Below are 21,667 nucleotides of genomic sequence, written 5' to 3' on the forward strand. Positions count from 1 at the left end.
CGCCGACGTGTGAAGACGTTTTTATCGTGCTCCGCACAAAATCGGTTGTTTTGAGTGAAGTGAACGCCAAATAAAATAAACTATAGTGATTTGTTATCTTAAATAATAAGACTATGAGTCAGAACGACACTCGCGCTCAGCGTCAGCGCGAGCATGACGAACGCCAGCTCTCAATTCAACGCAACAACGCGTACTTCTCCTACGTCTCACCGACAATCCCAAACGCAGACATCGAGCGGTCAATAACCCATAGCCCAAGAAACCTTCTTCTACCAACAAATCAAGAAAGAGCGCGCTCCTGCTCTCCCGCTCTATTAGCTCCGACAGAAGCCCCGCTACCTCCAACAACAACAGCTGGAGAAGGACCGACAGCCCGCTCTACCTCGTCATCGGCTGCACCCGCTCACGGTCTGACTAAGTCAGCGAAAGCAAAACCGCAAGCAATAAACGGTACTGCTGCACTACCAGCAAAACAAAACGAAAACGTAAACAAAAAAGCTGGGTCGACCTGGCAGACTGGAATGGACCGCTACATCACAATAAAGCGAAAGCTCAGCCCGGAAAATTCAGATTTGGGAAACAAGCCGAAAAATACACGCGACAACTCTACCTTGATCAAAAATGTAGCCCCTGCAAATACCAACAGATTTGCCTTGCTGGTAGGCACCGCTGAGGACGTGCCGCTGGGATCCGCTGATATCGAACCGAAGAAAACAAAGCCTCCGCCAATATACATCCGCGAGAAGAGCACGAGCGGTCTTGTAAATACTTTGATTGGCCTTATTGGAAAAGATAGCTTTCATATAATTCCCCTCGTAAGAGGTACTATCAATGAAATCAAACTTCAGACGAAAACGGAGGACGACTACAGAAAAGTCACAAACTATTTTACCGCACAAAAAATAGGCTTCTACACCTACCAGCTTAAAAACAGCAAGGGCCTGCAAGTAGTCCTGAAGGGCATTGAGTCTGATGTTACGCCCGAAGAGATAACTGAGGCGCTAAAGGAAAAGGTATTTTACGCACAAAGCGTGTTCAATATCAAAAACAGAAACAGGCAGCCCCAACCACTCTTCAAGATTGAGCTTGAACCAGAAAGCAAGCCTCCTAGAAAAAACGATGTTTACCCAATTTACAAACTCCAGCTCCTTCTGCACCGTAGGATCACGGTAGAAGAGCCGCACAAACGCAACGCTCCTGTACAATGTACAAACTGCCAAGAGTATGGCCAGACGAGGTCATATTGTACACTTCGCCCGGTGTGCGTAGTCTGTGGAGATCTCCACGACTCCAAACAGTGTCAAACTAACAAAGAAAATGCATGCGAGAAAAAATGCAATAACTGTGGGGGCAATCACACAGCAAACTACAGAGGCTGTCCAATCTACAAAGAGCTGAAAATCCGTCTTCACAAAAGAATGAACACGGCACACCAAGGAACAGCTACCCTGATACCATTAGAGACAAATCCTGAAAAAATTTTCTCGAAAGCAGCAAGTTTCGCTCCCTGGCCTACATCCAACACTAACAAGACAACATTTGCTAACGTTTTAAAATCAGGTATGACGCCTCCAACCCAAAATTCCCGAACTCCACATGAAGTGCACACAAAATTAGATACTCAACAAAACTATAACCCAGCTGCGCAGCAGGAAACAAAAACTGAAGCTATGATGCAAGCCTTACAACAGAGCATGATGGAATTTATGACATTTATGAAGACCACCATTCAAGACATGATGCGTAATCCTAAAACCTTTTGATACAAATGCTTGTAGCCCAACAATCAAATAAATAATGGCTACCTTACGCATAGCTAAGTGGAACGCCAATGGCGTTTCACAGCGCAAACTTGAGCTAGCTCAATTCCTACATGAGAAGCATATCGACGTAATGCTTCTTTCGGAAACTCATCTCACAAGCAAATACAATTTTCAAATAATTTTCAACATCCGTTTCACAGTATTAGAAGCTCAATTCCTGGATTTCTTCCAAGCACTAGGGCCACACTTCATTGCAGCAGGCGACTACAACGCTAAACATACTCACTGGGGATCGCGACTTGTGAACCCAAAAGGAAAACAGCTTTATAAGACTATAATAAAAGCCACTAATAAACTTGACCATGTTTCCCCCGGGAGTCCTACATACTGGTCCTACATCAGACCTCAATAAGCTGCCAGACCTGATCGACTTCGCAGTTACGAAAAATATTTCCCGCAGTTTGGTTAAAGCTGATTCACCTCCGCCGGTACGCAGAAAACGTGAAACCACCAATCAGATTGGCTTCTAGCAAAACAAACTGGCTCAGGTATAAAAAATATATAAGTTCACATATTGAGCTAAGCCCAAAACTCAATACTGAATCTGATATAGAGAGCTGCACGAGTGCATTGCAATCCATCCTTCCTGCAGCAGCTCTTACTGCAACACCCAAAATAACAAATAATACAATTAATTCAAAAAAGACCAACATACAAATCGAGCAACTCGTCCACGTAAAACGTCGCTTACGCAGAGAATGGCAATTTTCCAGATCCCCAACTGCAAAACAAAAGCTAAAAGCAGCCACACGGAAACTGGCCAACGCTCTGAAACAAGAAGAGGACGACGATCAGCGCCGATACATAGAGCAACTCACACCAACAGGCACAAAACAAAAGTCACTGTGGCGAGCCCACTCAACTCTTCGCCCACCGACTGAAACCGTTTTGCCGATAAGGAAATTCTCATGTGGCTGGGCCCGTAGTGATGAAGACAGAGCCACCACATTTGCCGCTCACCTACAAAATGTGTTCACGCCAAACCAGGCTACTAGCACATTCGCGCTACCGTCCTATCCCGTAAACCGCCACCAGCAACACACCCCAATTGTGTTTCGTCCTAAAGAAATAACTAAAATAATCAAAGACAATCTCAGCCCGAAAAAATCCCCCGGCTGCGACCTTATAACACCGGAAATGATCATCCAGCTGCCACATTCTGCAGTTTGCTACATAACCAAGCTCTTTAATGCCATCACCAAACTTGGTTACTTTCCTCAACGATGGAAGAGGTCGATTATCATAATGATTCCAAAGCCTGGTAAGAACCACACAGCCGCTTCATCTTACAGACCAATAAGTCTACTCTCATGCATTTCGAAACTATTCGAAAAATGCCTGCTGATCCGACTTAATCAACATCTTATATACCACAATATAATCCCAGCCCACCAATTTGGATTTCGCGAAAGCTATGGAACCATTGAACAGGTGAATCGTATTACAACGGAAATAAGAACTGCATTTGAATATCGCGAATACTGTACAGCAGTATTTTTAGACGTATCCCAAGCATTCGACAGAGTCTGGCTCGACGGCCTAATGTTTAAAATTAAAACATCCCTACCCGAAAGCACACACAAACTTCTAAAGTCTTACCTCTATGACAGAAAGTTTGCAGTGCGGTGCAACACTGCCACTTCCACTGATCATACAATTGAGGCTGGAGTCCCCCAAGGCAGCGTTCTTGGGCCAACCTTATACCTCATCTATACAGCCGACATCCCTACAAATAGTCGCTTAACGGTATCCACATTTGCCGACGATACAGCTATCCTTAGCCGTTCAAGGTCCCCTATCCAAGCTACAGCACAGTTGGCACTGTACCTCATCGACATTGAGAAGTGGCTCTTTGACTGGCGAATAAAAGTAAACGAGCAAAAATGCAAGCACGTGACGTTTACGCTAAACAGACAAGACTGTCCTCCGCTCTTATTGAACAACATACCACTCCCGAAAGCAGATAAGGTAGCGTACCTAGGAGTACACCTTGACAGAAGACTCACATGGCGCAGGCACATTGAAGCCAAAAAAACCCAACTTAAACTCAAAGCCAACAACTTACACTGGCTCATCAACTCTGGTTCTCCGCTCAGCCTAGATCACAAGGTCTTGCTCTACAATTCTATATTGAAACCAATCTGGACCTATGGCTCACAGTTATGGGGCAATGCCAGCAACAGCAATATTGACATCATTCAGCGAGCACAATCAAAGATTCTGAGAACCATCACTGGGGCACCGTGATCCCATCAGTTACCAACGCAATCACGGAACTTAAGGAAAAATACCATAGCAAGCTTTACACACACCCCAACCACCTAGCGCGAGGTCTAATCCAGCTCAGCAGCCGTTCCCGTCTCCGGCGAAAGGACCTACCTAAATAATACAACTGTTCAAAAAATACTTGTTATAGTTAAGATTTTTAAACTTATTGTTAGTTCTTACACAAGAAGATTCAATAAATAAAAGCAAAGTAAAAAAAAAAAAAAAAAAAAGTTTACCTCGGTCTACTCAGAGAATAAGTCGTTTGACCATCTATTAAAACGAAATATCATCAATAAAAAACGTTTGCCCAACCATTATAATTAGTTTTATCGTTTGCCCACCCTTAAAAAAAACCTTTAGCAAAAAATTTTTTTTGCCCACACTTTAAAAATAACCAATTCCAATTCCAGCAGCATTAGACTTCTAGCCATATCTATCAAAGTTCGGTTAGCACGTTCCGCCACACCATTCTGCTGAGGGGTGTGTAGAACCGTCAACTGTCGCTTGATGCCATTCAAGAAAGACTGAAACGCATTACTTAAATACTCACTCCCATTGTCGCTTCTTACGGCTTTAATCTTCTTATTGGTCTGTTTTTCCGCCAATGCTTAAATTCTTTAAATAATAATTAAACATATCGAGGTTCGTCATCTATGAATGTAGCAAAAAGTGTGGACCTCCAATGGAAACAGTTTGAATATGTCCACATATATCGGTATGCACAAATTCCAGTTATTCTGTTCACGCTTCACGCATATTTTACTTTTAGCACACGAGACACATTGAAATAGTTTCGCACCACTAAATTCTTGTTTCTTTAGACCATATACCATTTTTTTATTAATCATATTATTTAAACTCGAAAAATGTAGATGTCTATATCTTTGATGCCATTGTTCCAAAGAATTGGCCTGTTTAGCAAAACACAATTGCTTAGCACCATTTGCTTCATTTTTAAATAAGAATAATTCGCTTTGCAATTCAGCAACTAAAATAAATTGCTTCTCTTTGTTTTTTATAACCGCACTTTTATTTTCAAATTTCACTTGAAAACTATGTTCAATTGCTCGTGTTACTGACATAGAATTGCATTGCAAGTTTTTTACATACAGTACGTTAATCGGTTCTATAGTGGAATTTTTCCACTTTTACATAACTGTTCCGCGACCATCCGCTTCAATGTAATTGTTTACAACCAAGAGAATGCGCTCTTTATATTCTCTTATATTTTTAAAGAATGATCTCTCAGAGCACAAATGAGCAGTATCACCCGAGTCCAAACACCACATATTTTTCGGCAAATTGTCTAGCTGGGCGACAGAGCAGAATGCTGAATATGATTTCGGATTTGCTTTCTATCTCTCTTGCGATTTTTTATTCGCTTTGCACTCGCAGCTTTGTGGCCACTACCTCCACATTTCCAGCATGTAACTATTCTTTTACCGTTTGCTGTTTGCTTGTGTTCTTTTTGTCCGTTTCTTTTATTATCGCTCTTCTCATTTTCGTTCGCGGACCGAATTCCAAAAACCGTTTGCTTACATTTTTCTACTTGATCTTGTACTTTTCGCCTTTGTCTTTCTTGCAATTTTATTTTCAGCATACTTAGTGATGGCAACTCATCTTGTGTTTCTAGAGCAATCACGAAGCCTTCAAACGACTGAGGCAAACTTGACAATAGTATAAGAGTTAGGATTTCTTCTTGAACTATAAAACCCACTTCTTTTAATTTTTCCATAATGTCATAAAATTTTATCATATGTGCCCCCACTGTTCCCGTTTTACAAACAACTGCTTTAATAAGCAAGATTCATTCTCATTTCATACCTCAAACCGCTCAGTTGTTTTTTTTTTAACCTTTCCTATCTCGACCACAGGATTGTAACTCGCGCTGGCCTGGGCCCATAACCTATTCACTTGAGTACTTTATTAGAACTAAAGTAGTAGGTTACAACGTGACTGCACGCAGGCAGTTGACAGCATAAGAGATAAAATATAAGATAGTCTCGCTTCAGTGTGACTTCAAATTAAAGATTTGTTCTCATGCTAAGAGTTTTGCCGTTGTCTTGCATAAATCATAAATAAATTTAACAAGCCTGATGTCACACCCAATCAAGTTGCGAATGCACTTTATGAAAAGGGATTTAATAACGTTAAATCAGTTCTTAATATTCTTAATAAAGATAAGAAGCCCCAACCGCTCTTCAAAGTCGAGCTAGACCCAACTAGCCAAAAACTCAAGCGAAATGAAGTGCACCCAATTTACAATCTCAAATTCGTATTACACCGCAATATTACTGTAGAATATGGACACACCAAGACATATTGCACCCTTCCTACCGTTTGCGTCGCCTGCGGGGATCTGCACGAATCAGGCACTTGCCCGGCTAATAAACTTGATCCAAATGTGTATATTGTGTGCTAATTTTCGGGGATACCCTGTTTCCAAAGATCGAAAAAGTCGCATGAACAAATTAATTGCTACCCAATTGATACCCTCTTCCTCCAGTAAGCACCACACCGGGTATTTCATTTGCTAGTGCCCTAAAATCGGGAACGTAAAGTCCTGCGTCCACAACAAAGCTCACAAAAGCGTCGCAACCTCGAGCCGTGCCAGACGACCTGCAACAACCCACAAGTGTCATCGAAAAAATGATGTTATCATTCCAAGCAACGATGACGGAATTTATGTCGTTCATGAGAACAACAATGCAGGATCTTACACGACCCTTAGTACATGTACTTGCATCCAACATTCAAAATAAAAAAATGTCCTCCCTTCATATATGTTTATGGAATGCGAATGGCGTCTCCCGCCATAAGCTTGATCTCGCTAGGTTCTTGAAAGATAAAGAAGTTGATATTATGTTGCTCTCAGAGACCCATCTAACCAGCAAGTACAATTTTCAAATAAATTGCTACGTGTTCTACGCCATTAATCACCACGATGGAAAAGCACATGGAGGAACCGGCATCTTGATCAATAGTCGCAATAAACATAACTTCCTTGATCAATCCGATCCGATCACATGGGAAACCCATATATTGGCCTACAGACCCCCGAAAACTACCAGATCTGATTGATTTTCCGATCGTAAGAAAATTCCTTTAGTGCTTCTTGACGCTGTAACACTTGAAGATCTCTCATCTGACCACTTCAACATTTTTCGGCAGCCAGAAATTAAAGAAAGGCCCCGTCATCTAACATCAGCCCCAAACTGGTTAAAGTATAAAAAATATGCACGAACGGTAAAGAACATCGCCGGTATATTGAGAAACTATCGCGAACAACCAGAAGGCAGTCATTGTGAAAGGCAAATCTTTGCCTAAGTATGCCTATGGAAGCAGAGGGAAATAACACTGGGAAATGGGCCCGTAGTGATGCAGAAAAGCCGAACCCACCACCAAATGGCTTTACGCTCCCGCACGTCTCCGATGGATAACCTACTACTCCACTGAATTTTTCTCCGAACGAAATTGAAAAAGTTATCAAAGAACAACTGTATCCAAAAAAAGCACCTGGTCATGACCTAATATCTCCAAAAATGATTATGGAGCTACCAAACTGTGCTGTGCGATTTAACAGCACATTGTTTAATGCCATAGATAAAAACAATTATTTTCCCAACCAATGGAAAAAATCCACCATAATTATGATTCCCAAACCAAGGAAAGATAGAACGCATCCATCATCCTACAGACCAATAAGTCAATAAGTCAATATTTCCAATAATGGAAGAACTAGAGGCTTTGGATTATCACTAGGTTGGATAATTGGCTTTGAAGTTGAAGTGGGCTTAGCGAGATTATCGCGGTTGATAACGTACTCAGAACTGAACTACTGTATGGGGACATGTCTGGGTTTTTATAGGCAGCGAAGTTTAAGAGAATAAAGGTTTCAACGTCTATTCTCCCGAAAAGAGAGGTGTCTATTCTCCCGTTAAGAGAGGAGCTCCCGAAAAATGGGAGTAATTGGAGAATCCTGAGACGATTGTGTGGGCGGAAGTTTTTGTTATTTCAGTTGGCTTGCCAAGTGATTGGATATTTAGGGGACGTGGACGTTGTCTCGCCAAGTGATCGGATATTTAGGGGACGTGGACGTTGTCTCGCCACAGGGGAGTTGTGGGTGTAGAATGGATATGTTACTATATATATATTAATATACATATATTTTTTACCATGTTTATAATCAAAACCTAATTTGCTTTTATTTCAGAGGCTAAGTAATGATCACATCTGTTACTTCTTATATCAGATATTGCGTGGACTCAAGTACATTCATTCCGCAAACGTCTTGCATCGGGACCTTAAGCCAAGTAATTTACTGTTGAACAAGACGTGCGACTTAAAAGTATGTAAATAACAATTATTGTCATTATGAAATATAATAATGAAGATTGCTAAAAAGTTAGTATATTTACACCAACATATTGTATAGCCATCAGCAGTAAAAGCGTTTTGAGCTTAGATGCACACGCAGCTCCTTGCGTAGATAACAAAGACAATGCTGCACAGTCAAAGACCCTAGAATAACAAGATGCGTAACGCCGATAGCAGACAACTTTGTGTGCACACGTATGCTCATGCATTGTAAATTTGACAAAATATGCCCTTCACCTCAGAAGTTCTTAGACTTTAAATCTATATTATTTTTGATCAATTGGCACCATGCGAAAAATTCTTGTTTCGCATTGCCTTAACGTTATTATTATTTGAAAATAGATTAGAAATAGCCAAATCGATGTACATATTATCACAAAAATAAATTTCAAAAATGACTATATAAGAATATTTGTCATTAGAGTATTAATCTTGCGGCGTGTGAAAAATTAATAAGGCAATGATTGTTGAGTGCTTGTGTCCGCACTTCGTGCCTCAAGATATGAACAAAGCAAAGACACTAGAATAATTCTAGTGCCTTTGATATTACTTTTGCAATAAACAGTTATCATATTTAATTATTTAGTATATTTATTAAATCATTTGACTTAATATGATGTAACATTAACATTAAAAGTGTTTCAAAAAAAATATTTCGCTTTTAAAAAATTGTCAGATGAATTGTCAAATTAGAATTAAACATAAATATAAATGTGTAAACGGTAGCTAATTCGAGCGGCGATTTTAACAAACAAATTTAAAAAGCTTTAAAATTATAATAGTCAGGGCGCGAATTTTAAAAAAATTTTTTTTTTTATCATATTGCTACGGAATTGGCAAAAACTACCCTAATATGTACAATGTAAATTCGTTTCTTCGATCAGAATTGATTTCGACCCGAAAATCGTCTTCTAGCACAACACGCACACATATACGCGTTCTCGTCTCTTGTTTTTACTCACACAAGCAAGCAAATTCTATTTTGAAATTTCTTATGCTCTCAGCGGGAGCGAGCGGAAAGAGAGCAATTTTGGCCGTCACTAAAAAAGTGGCTGCATAGTGCCAAACCAATGTATGGGCGTTACGCATCTTGTTATTCTAGTGTCTGATAAAACTCTGGGTCATGCAATTCATAGTTAGATCTACAATGATCTACAATTTAAGATAAGGGGTATATAGTTTCTAGTGAATCCACTTGGAACCGAGAAGTTAAGCCCGACAAGTTGGGACTGTCAACATCACCACAAATAAACTTACAAATAAAGACCGTTCCAAGCCGATTCAATGCGGCCCGAGTGGTCTGCGTATTGTGGACTCCAAGCAGGTGATCCGTACTCGAGAATCGGACGGACTAACGAAATAAATAAGGTTTTAGTCAAGTAAGGATCATCAAATTCCTTAGACCACCTTTTTATAAAACCAAGCACACCCCTGGCCTTGGGTTGGCACGACAAAAGGTCATAACTTTACACTTGGAGCCATTTAAGTCTAATACGTTATCACGGCACCATATTTGAAATCAGTCTAGATCGGATTGTAAGTCCAAATGGCACGAAGTGTCCTTGTACTGGAGGCATAATTTAACATCGTCTGCGTACATAAGTACACGCGAATGTTTTATAATTAAGGGAGGTCGTTAATGAATAAGGTAAAAAGAAGCGGACCAAGATGGCTCCCTTTTGGGACACCGCATGTGACTCGGAGAATACAAGGTAAAGAATTTTTAAAGAGGACTTGTTTTGTCCTGCCATTCAGATAGCTTGAAATCCAATTTAGAAGATCAACAGGGAAACGAAAAAGATCAAGTTTTCTGATTAGAAGGTAATGATTAACAGAGTCAAATGCTTTACTAAAATCAGTGTGGATGACATCTGTTTGAAGAATTTTTTTGAAACCCTGTATTACAAAAAAAGTTCGCTCTAAGAGGTTAGTGGTTGTTGATGTGCGTTTCATAAAACCGTGTTGACACGGTGATATGATTGATCTACAGAGGTGCTGCAAATGAGGAGTGATAACATTTTCAAAAAGTTTTGGGATAGCCGACAATTTAGAGATTCCTCTGTAATTGCTTGCTTCCAGTTTACCTTTTTTATGAAGAGGAATCACAAAGGACTCCTTCCATATATGAGGGAACTGTGAAGATTCCAGAGATAAGGTAAACAGTTTCAGTAGAGTCTTGCAAAAGGCTTCCGCACAGAATCTGAGCACGCAGCCAGAGATTCCATCGGGACCTGGCAAATAAAACGATTTAACACGATGAAGATCGTTAAGCAGTAAGCTTTCTTTTATAGTGGGGCAAAATATTAGATTCGACTTAGATACCGTATGGCTGTTCGGAATATGTGTTTGAATATGTTGTTTGAAAAAACTTGGCGAATAGATCGGCCTTGCCTGATTCGATGTTACCGTAGACTTTTCAAAAAATAGCGAGGAAGGGTAAGAACTTGTTTTTCGCTTAGTGCTAACGAAATTATAAAACTGTTTCGGATTTTGTACAAACTGGAACTTACAACGGTTTAAATAATTTTTGTAGCACTGAGCATTAAGCACGGTAAAGTTTAACCGAGCGCTTAAATATTTACAAAGGATGGACTGAGAACCGGTATTTTTAAATTTTATATAGAGTCGGGACTTTACATTTCTTAGGTGTGTCAACTCTTTACTAAACCAAGGAGATTTAGAGATTGACGGATAGTACATCGGAGCACAAGAGTCAAAAAATGATTTAATTGCGGTATAAAACATATTAATCGCATCCGCCATTATGTTGCAGGAGTAAAGATCGGACCAATTAAAGCCAGCTATAAAATTGTTTAGCCTCCGAAAATTTGTCTTCCGAAAACAGGGAATTCGCTTTGTTGACTTCTCTGAATTTACTCTTAATACCGTACCTATGTCGATTGCCACCTCGAAAGTAGGATGATATGGATCTTCAGGTTATGTAAGAGATGCTACCCTGGACAGAAACACTTTCAGGACTTGTTACAAAACATAGATCCAACAGTCGACCAAGAGAGTTTTGAATATAATTAACTTGCGACAACAATAAGCCGAGCAAGCCGTCAATAAAGTCATGTTGTGCTAAAGGGAGAAGGATATTCGATTGTTTTTCTGGGGACCACATTGTGCCAGGTATATTAAAACCACCTAGAACTACCAATTGGTCCCTGTCAGACAGTTTATTCAAGATGGACTGGACAGCGCTCAGATGATTCTGATATTCTGGGAATTCAGAAGATGGTGGAATATACGAGCACGTAATATACACTGATCTGTCGGAAAAAGACAGCTTTACGCATAAGAATTCCGAGTTACGGGATTCTTCCAAAAGTAACTCCTCCGACGCGAGGGTAGATCTAACCGCAATTAAGACTCCACCTCCCCGTCTGGAGGGAAGGTCAAACCTATATATAGTGTACATACCTGGGAAGACTTCGGAGTTAAGTATCTCCGGCTTTAACCAAGTCTCTGTGAGCACTATTATATGGGATGCAAATGAAAGACTATCACAATACAATTTGCTTAATTTACTACGCAAGCCTCTAACATTTTGATAGGAGATAGTAAGATTCGTTGTTAGGGGAAGTTTAATTCCCACGGGCTCTTTTTCCTATTTTTGATCTTAACTTCGAACTCTTTTACCACCATACTATCCGGCCAAAAATCACCCGAACATATGGTCGAAAAAAGCTCGTTTGGGATAGTTATCTTGAAAGATGATAGTCCCTAGCGTAAGAGAAGATAAATTTATTCACTTTTATATTATCGGCTTTTGTTTTGTCTTGTATATAAGACAATACATCAGACGATGTTTGATCAGGGGAAAGCCGAGAAACAAAAATTTGTTTTTTTTTAGTGGAACCACCGCGAGGGGTTTTGGCCCTGCAGATTGTATTTCTGATGTTCCAACTTGTGCCGGTAGTCCGGACTCAATGTTCCCTTGTGGTGGTAAACAAATGGAGACGGGTGGAATCACTGGTTGAAAAACCAGTGCAGACAATTCGGAATTTTTAGCAATCGCAGGGTGGGGTCCCTCCACAGCGGATTGATCGGATTGCTCTGAATCTTTTTTAGCTGCCGATCTTAGCAACATATGCGGATTTAATTCAAGCTTACTGGTAAGAGTATGTCTGCCGTTTTCTTCTTCCTCCACGAATGCTCGTACACCGCCTATGAATGGGGTCCTCCGAAACACCTCCAGAGGAATGTGGCTAGGGGTCTGGGGTTTACAGTTGGATACCTGTTTTCGTCTTAGCTGAGGCCTGGTGTTGATGTCGCTGGCTCCAATGCTACGCATGACGTCTTCGCTGATGCTGCGCTCGACATGCCCAAATAGGATTTGCTGTAGGCGTTCGTCTCCGGTAACATAAAGGGCCAGTATGTAGTCAATTCGGCTTACAGAGGTGTATAGGGTGCCCGGATCACCGTTGAACTTCTCCATTGCCAATCTGTTAGGTATCCTGGGTCATGTTGCTGCCTGATAGGGGTGGCACGACTATGGGTTCTGTGATTTTTTTGTTATTCTTGTTGTTGTCTTTAAGTTAATTTAATAGAGTTATTTTTTGTTTTATTTTATTTATTTAATTTCTTTTTATTTTTGTTTGTTGTTTTACGGATCTTAATTTGTATGTATCTTATTTTATTTTTTTGTCTTTTGACTTATTTATTTATTATTCTTTTTTGTAGTTTTTGCTCTTAAGGTAGATTTTGATTTTCACATTGGTTGCACTATTGCTTTTTTCGTGGGGTTTTGAGGAAACCAATTGGATTTACAGCATCTCACAAATTCTATAGCGTCTTCCTAATATTAAATTCAGGTTTGTTGTTGACATTGCGTTACACGGTTTCGCGCTATTGTCGAGGTTTCAATCAAAACTTAACACTATATTGAACGTTACATGGTTTCGCGTTACTGTCGAGGTTCTAATTAAGACTGAACCGTCGCGTGGGTGTCTAAAAGCGTGGTGTTTTTAGATAGTGATTAAATATATTTCAACGCTATCTTGACCGAATGCGCCAGTAACAAATTAAAGGCTACAAAAAATTGCCTTGATTCTATTAAATGAAACGTTTCGTATACAAACTTAGTCCAACGCTGAAATCACGGTTTTTTCCAAATTAAAAGACGATTAAAGTAGCGAGACCGATTTTGGTCCTTTATTGTTTGATGCTCAGCTTAAGATTGAAAATTAAATGTAAGTGAAATTGAGGAGAAGCCTCTGTATTTTGGGAGATCATTGCTATTGGATGCTTAGGAAGGGCATTGCTCTTGGTTTCTTAATTTGAGGAGAAGCCTCCGAGAAAGCAGGCAAAACTGCTTAGGTTAGGCTTTGGGATTTGTTTACATGAATGGCTAAGTGCCGTTGCCAAGAATTTATTTATTGTTACCAACGAATTTGTTTATCAAAACACATACTGAGCAGATAGCATACAGTATGGTAACCTATTAGGTGCTTTATTGTTCATGCAATTAATGAAATTAGCCGGTTTGGGTGGAGAAAATACGTCACTATATATATATTTTATACCGCTTGAGTCCCACGGCTACACCTCAAGAGCAAACGGCAGAGGGGCGCTACCGTGTATTGTACGGCTCGATTCAGGACAAGATAGTCGCGACATAGGAAAGAGATACGAGGAATTAAATATAATATAAAATAATAATAATAAATGTAGTAAAATCTAATTTAAAAAAAAAGTTAGAATTGATTGCTCTTAGAGCGGCAGAGAATCATGATGACAGGTAATGGGTAAAAAGCACCCACTTAAAGTGTAAGTCGTGTGTATTTGGTTCGCACACAACTGAAGATCATAACTTTACACTTAGAGCCATTTAAGTTTAGTACGTTATCTCGGCACCATTTTTGAAAGCTATCTATTGTAGATCGGATCCTTAAACTGGAAGCATAATTTAACATCGTAGGCGTACATAAGTACACTCGACTGTTTAATTACTAAGGGGGTAGGTCGTTCTTAAATAAGTTAAAAAGGAGCGGACGAAGATGGCTCCCTTGTGGGACCCCGTATGTGACTTGGAGTATACAAGAGCATTTTTAGAGAGGACCTGTTGCTTCCTGCCATTCAGGTAACTTTCAAAGTACTCTTTCAATTACTAAAAATTCTATTCTCAACCACAAATTCCTTTACACAGATGGCTTGAAGGCCAATGGAAAAATAGTGTAACAAGCGAAACCAAAGCCTTTTTCGAAGGGGTGAAGCCTTCTTCCCCCCCTACTTCCAGGCAAACATGATATCTGCTATTGGGAATTCGAACGCAAAATTTCATCATTTTTCTGGTATATTGGGAAATTAAATGAAAAAAATGTGTTTGTAGGCGTAGGAGTGGGGGTGGCAAAAAGTTTTTTTGCGAATCGATAGAAATTTACAAAACTAGGAGAAATATGAAAAAATAGCCAAAAAGTTTGTTGGCAGATAGATAGAAATTTAAAAGACTTACAAAAATTAAAAAAAATCAAAACATTTTGGAAGTGTGGGCGCGGCAGTATTGTGCGGTTTGTGGGCGTTAGATTGGGCGTGGCAACATCGGTCAACATACATACCTACATTACATACTTTTCAACGATTATAGTATACCCTTTTTTTTAAATACATATAAATGCATATAAATAGGTGAGAATTTTAATTATCCAAGTATCGGGCAGTGGAAAATATTCTAGTAGAGAACGGAATGTTTCGAAGGTTTTGAAGATTATTGCTTACTATTTAACATATACATAATACAACATTTTATAGTTCAGACACGTGTTTGAATGCTGACTAAACCAGCCTTCGTTATCGCACTAGGCTCTACAAATTGAACGTGTTGTTGTACAATTTTTTTTGTTCCCTGACAAATTTTTTTTGGATTATCCATTGGAATTGGCAAATCAAATAATAATATTCAATATAGGCGAAACAGGTTAATGTCAAGCAATAGGACAAGAGCGGGAGTAAAATCTTTTAAAATAATCTTATAAGAATGATTCTAAAATTCTTGACGTTCATATGGACTATAAGATCGACTAGTCTAGTGATCCTGATGAAGTGAAAACGCTTACCTTTTACATATTTTTCTGACATACTTTACATTAAAAATTTTATTTTCATTGGTCCTATAATGAAAGACTAATGAATGGGTTGGAATGCAAAATGAAAACGTAATTATATTGGTTTAATTTATTTTATAGATTTGCGACTTTGGATTGGCTCGTATTGCAGATCCCGAGCACGATCATACTGGCTTTCTCACAGAATACGTTGCTACCCGATGGTATAGAGCACCTGAAATAATGCTTAACTCAAAAGGATACACCAAATCTATAGACATATGGTCCGTTGGCTGCATTTTGGCTGAAATGTTAAGTAATCGGCCAATATTTCCTGGAAAACATTACCTGGATCAACTTAATCATATTCTTGGAGTATTGGGTTCACCGTCCCGGGACGATTTAGAGTGTATTATTAATGAAAAGGCAAGTAAAACTATATTTTTAGTTTAAAATTGCTAACAATTTTTCGGACTTTAGGCACGGAACTATTTGGAATCTTTACCATTTAAGCCAAATGTACCCTGGGCGAAACTATTTCCAAATGCTGATGCGTTGGCTTTAGATCTCCTTGGAAAAATGTTAACATTTAACCCGCATAAACGGATTCCTGTCGAGGAAGCTCTTGCACATCCCTATTTAGAGCAATATTATGATCCTGGAGATGAGGTACTACATATAACCAACAAAGAAGACAGTTTTATAAAATTTACAATAATTTCCTTTGTTGTTGTTGTTGTTCAAGTAACTTATATTTTGTCAATTCTATTTTCTTTGAAATTTATACTGAATATGTGGTTGCCAGGGCTTACTTGTTCAAGCTCTGAAACATGGTAAAGCTGCAGAGTGGGAAATGGACGTATATCCATTTGTCTTGTGACTTCAAATTTATCGAATTTAATTTTGCTTTTGCCAAATCCAGTGGTTGTTTTAAAAATTCTTGCTCGACTTGTCGTTGTGGCAAGTTAATTATCCATATCATAATAATTTTAAGGTAACAATCGACTTATGTAGGTACCGTAATAAAAGAGAAATCAGAGAAGTCAGCCAAGCGAATTCATTGTTTTCGCAAGGCCAGTTTCTGAGGCTAAATAACCTTATAGATGGCTTTAAATGGTCCGATCTTTACTCCTGCAACATAATGGCGGATTCCATAAATATTTTTTATACGGCAATTAAAACATTTTTAACTCTTGTGTTCCTATGTATTATCAATCTCTTACAAACCTCCTTGGTTAAACGATATTTTATATTAATATGTTTATCACGTTTATAACATAAGGGATTCATGGCTATACTAATGTATATCTGGTTTTCTTCGTAAATTTTGGTTGGGGCTTTAAGCTGGTTTTAGCTCAATCTTAAGTACTCTTGGGTTGCTTGCCTAGGGGTTGCGAACGAGATGAAATCGTCTTTACACCAAACTAAAGTTTCTGGCGTAGTCAGAGATAGTAAAATTTTCTTTTCGCGCTAGATTCGCTGGTGGTAGGCTGCCAATGGGGAACGCTCACAGCCACTGGCAAGTGATCAACAGGATTCCACAAACGAAAACCCCTCGCGGTGGTTAAACTAAAGAAATACATTTTCGTTTTTGGCTTTCCCATGATCAAACATCAAACATCATTATAAGTGTGGGCGTGACTGTTTTGTACGTTTTGTAGGTAAAAAGAGGAGAGTGGCCACAATATTTTTGGTATATAGATAAAAATTGGCAAGACAAACAATAAAACGAAGTTGATTTAATTTCAGGGGGCAACTCAATTTCTGAGGTTGAGGTTCTGAGGTTCTGAGGTAAACAAAATGCAACAAACTTCCGCATAAAAGGGGAAACATTTTACTTTTCTTAAGCTAGAGGCTAGAGAGTTTTTCCGATCATATTTTCGGAGAGAGAGTACGAAGCTAAGATTAAAAATAAGAAAAAAAGGTCCGTGGGAACTAAACTTCCCTTATTTTTCCTATCAAAATGCTAGGGGCTTCCGTAGCAAGCTAACTAAATGGTATTGTGATAGACATTCCTCTGCATGCCATAACATTGTGCTACAGAGACTTGGATAAAGCCGGAGATACTTAACTCTGAAGGGAAGACCTGCTATGTAAAAAATGTACATGTATGATCGTACCTTTACGGGGAGTTGGAGTCTTAATTGCGGTGAGGTCTACCTTCACGTCAGACGAGTTACTTTTTGTCAAGTCCCGTAACCTAGAATTCATATACGTAAAGCTGTCATTTTCCGATAGATCTGTTTATATTACGTGCCTTTACACTCCGCCGTCTTGTGAATTCCTAGAATATCTAAATCATTTGTCCGTTATCCAATCCGTCTCAAGTAGACTGAATAGGGACCAATTGGTGGTTCAAGGTTATTTTAATGTACCTTTCCATATAGCACAACGTGACTTTATTGACGGCTCTCTCGACTTATCGTTGTCGCAAGCTAATTTTTTCGAATCTCTATTGGTCGATTATTGGATATATGTCTTGTAACAAGTACTGAAAGTGTGTTTCTGTCCAGAGTAGCACCTCTTACTCAACCTGAATATCCTTTTGATAATAAGCTTTTTATATGAAAAACTATAATTTTAATGTATAAAAATTGAGGATTATCAAATTTGTTTCAGCCATTTAGAATATATTAAAAAGCTTAAAAACAATTGAATATGAAAAATTTCAATGTATTTATTGCACCTCTACCAAGCAAATTAAATTAAGGGGCATTTTAAGCTGAAGAATACTGTGAAGTACGATGTAGGACTTTCATTGGTTTTTTAATACATAATGCTGTGAACAGGATAGTACGCCAATAAAGTATCTTAAGCCGATATACTAAGAATAAATTATGTCTTAAATGGAATACCACTGTAATTAATATTCCTATGGGGTATGCTGATTCGGATTGAGCTGGAAATTAGATTGACAGAAGAAGTTTTACAGAAATGTTCGAAAATTATTCAATATTCTGGAGTAATATGAAACAAAAATCTGTTTCTGCATTACTACTGAAGCAGAATTAATGGTCATATTTGAAGGTGTAAGAGAGACGTTGCGGCTAAAGTCATTGACAAATGGAGTTAAATTAAAATTAAATGGTTCGACACAATAGAAAGATGGAAGTGGGAAGATCTAAAAGATAGAAAGATCTCTCTCATTGTTCTCTTAACAACTTTTTGATATAGTGCAGATCATCCATTCACCTGCCGACGACAAGTGCGTGCGGTTGTGTAAATAAATCAAAACAACATTTAATGTGTTTTTAGTATTTGATATTTTTTTTATTTATTTACTCAAAGCTTACTTAAAGTTTACAACTAATATCATTCACCCGCCCCACAGTATAAATCAATGGTGAACTTACTCAGGTGGGTCCATTTCAATAGACCAATGTCAAGTCCTTAATATATGTCGTAAACACAAATGCAAACCAAAAATTTAAACCGGCACTATATAAATTCAGCAACCAATAGCAAAAAAATCCTAGGTGGAGCCCTGAACAATAGATTTAACTGGGCAACTCACATAGGCAATCTAAGAGACAGCCTCTGTAAACCTCATCATAAAACAGAAAAAAATACAACACCAACACTTCCCATATACAAATAACAAATTCTATCTTAATCTCCAAATCTCTATGCAACTCCAACCAACAACCTAATAATCGAAGGAGGGAACTTCTAACAGGCAATCTTTCCACAAAAATCGTACACTCTTACGACAAACCCCTCAGAAAACTTGTTAAAACACCCAATAAAAAATTTAAACAACAATCCCTATAGACCGAATAACGCATCACTCTGAAAATACAAGAAATCCAGCACACACGCCATAACTTTTAAACAACTTTTTCAATTTCTAAAAAATCTGAACCGATTCCCTTCTATTCCTCTGCCCTAAAATCCTTCATCAATACCAATAACAACTCATACCCGACAATCATTAGAAACCTGTTTTTGAAACACTTCTCTAAAAAACTCATCTGGATCCCAAGTCACATTGGAATTACAGAAAACGAAAACGTCGATAAAACAGCTAAAGATGTCCACATGTACCCCCGTGTATACTGTCCAAATTACAACTCCAACGACATCTCACAGAATATTACAAAATACGTTTTCTCCAAACAAACAGAACTAGACATCAACATTACTCCTTGGTACAAGCGTGTCCTTTCTAACCACATCAAATTTCTCTTACAACACCACATTACACAATAGGAAAAGTCAAATCCTTATAAACCGGCTCATGCTTGGACACACCAACTTCACTAATGCGCCTTCCAGTTTGAAAGATCCCTACCCAACCCATGCTACCATCATCACCAGTTAGACATTAAACACATCATCTCGTTACAAAGAACACTTTCTGTTAATTCAATTAGCGCACACAATGCCATTGTTAACCCAACAATCAATAACATCCAAAAATTATAAAAATTACAAATTACAACTTATCACAACAAAATTTTAAAATTGTAAAAAGCATTGTCTGCTAATGCTCCTAGATCCTAGTTCTAGTCCTAGATGGGAACGCGAAATTTCATAAATTTTCTGGGATATGAAATCTCGACGTTCATATCTGAACTAGTCTTTTGCATGAATGTAGTAATTTCTAACTTAACAAAACTGTACGGTAGTGTATTGTTCTCAAAACTACTAACTAAACTAAAGAGTAGTCCCCGGATCGCAACGACCCTTTCAGGAGGAACTCCAGGCTTTCGAGATCCCCCACTAGTGTAGTCGGTAACCCGAGGGGTGAGCAAGCAGGCCCCCAGCCGCCGTTAACTGGAAACTGCAGTGCTGCTGTTGAAGTGGATAACCTGGATCCAGCTTCTACTACCGCGACAAGCTAGAAAATGATGAAACACATCACCGTGCCATCGCAAAAGGCGGGAGTGAAGTTCCCAGCTGGATCCCCTCATCGGTCTTCGGATCTGACCACGGCTCTCTGAAGTACACCCTCAATAGGATGAAAGGCAGATAAACCTCCTGCTACCAGCTTTTGAGACTCAACGGCACGTCACAAGAGAGACCAATGGCGTATTTTCTGAACCCTCCACTCTTAACAACAGGGCGATAGAGTTGCACGAAGGGGCCGCTGGCAAGCACCGCATGACGAGCTGTGCTACCCAGGCAGAGGTCCAAAAGCCTACCAAAAGGCTTTTCACTATGAGCAGGTGCCAAAGGTTTAGTGATGAGCGCAAAAGATTAGCGGTCCTAAAATAGGGCGCTTTAACCGTTGGATGGTCAAGGTGTCGCATAACTCAGGACACCCAGCCCACGAGAAGCTACAGGTGTCTGGGCTACGGACATCGACCTGCAAGTCGATTGATAGGGCTGACAGCTGTCTACGATGCGGTGAGCGTGGGCACGACATACAGAGCGAGCCGAAAAAAAAGCTAAGAGCCACCATAATATACGCCCATATTAACGTAATCCAACTCAATGTTTATCATTGAGTAGAGCTCAGAGTTTCATGGCCCAGACTGCTGCGGAGCGCAATGTAGATATCATGCTCCTAAGTGAGCCATATGTCATTGGAAGGGGACAATATGCTGCTAGTACATATACCCCTATATATAGGGGACTATATCCGAACACGCGGCACTAGTTTTGGCAGGCTTGCCGCCAATCGATTTGGAGACCAAGGCTGCCAGCCTAGCGGGGTGGCGCTCCCAGAGTAGAGGCCCACGAGTGGCTGCTGGGTGAGTGGCAGAACAGATGGAAAACGTCGCGACGGGGAAGGTGGTCTTACCAGCTCATCCCTGAGTTGGGAATGCATGAACTACCACCGAACTCAGATCCTCATGGACAATGGCTGCTTTCGGGCCTATATACTCCGGTTCCGCCACGAAGAGTATCCCAATGCCTGTTCTGCGTCGATTGTGACGAAAAAGCAGAGCATGTACTAATGCACTGCTCCCGGTTTGCGGCGGATTTGGAGCAGCTAAAGACGCTGTCAGGTACCCTGTTCAGCCCTAGTGGCTCGTTGGGGGTATGTTTGTCCGATCAGATGAGATTGTGAGAAGTCTTGAAGCTCCCCACAAATCTCGTGTAGGGGAGTGGCCTAGCAACAGCCACGATGCAAGGCGGCCAGGGCAAAGCGGAGAGACCGTGAATTAACGGTAGCCCGGTAGGCCGTGGAGGACGCAAAGAGGACGC

The 21,667-nt window shown here is 39.6% G+C and overlaps 1 protein-coding gene across 6 annotated transcripts in view; it reads left to right on the forward strand.

Annotated features, from left to right (window-relative positions):
- The window catches only part of rl (rolled), a 54,466-nt gene that overhangs the window by 26,081 nt on the left and 6,718 nt on the right, over positions 1–21,667 (forward strand). For all 6 annotated transcript variants that reach the window (NM_001015122.3, NM_001110878.4, NM_001300706.2 and 3 more), the window contains 3 exons: positions 8,305–8,439; positions 15,656–15,940; positions 15,995–16,183. In NM_001015122.3, coding sequence (NP_001015122.1) covers positions 8,305–8,439; positions 15,656–15,940; positions 15,995–16,183 — 609 coding nt within the window. The remainder of the gene's footprint in view (positions 1–8,304; positions 8,440–15,655; positions 15,941–15,994; positions 16,184–21,667) is intronic.

Source organism: Drosophila melanogaster, chromosome 2R (assembly GCF_000001215.4).
Source record: "Drosophila melanogaster chromosome 2R".
Lineage (NCBI taxonomy): Eukaryota > Metazoa > Arthropoda > Insecta > Diptera > Drosophilidae > Drosophila > Drosophila melanogaster.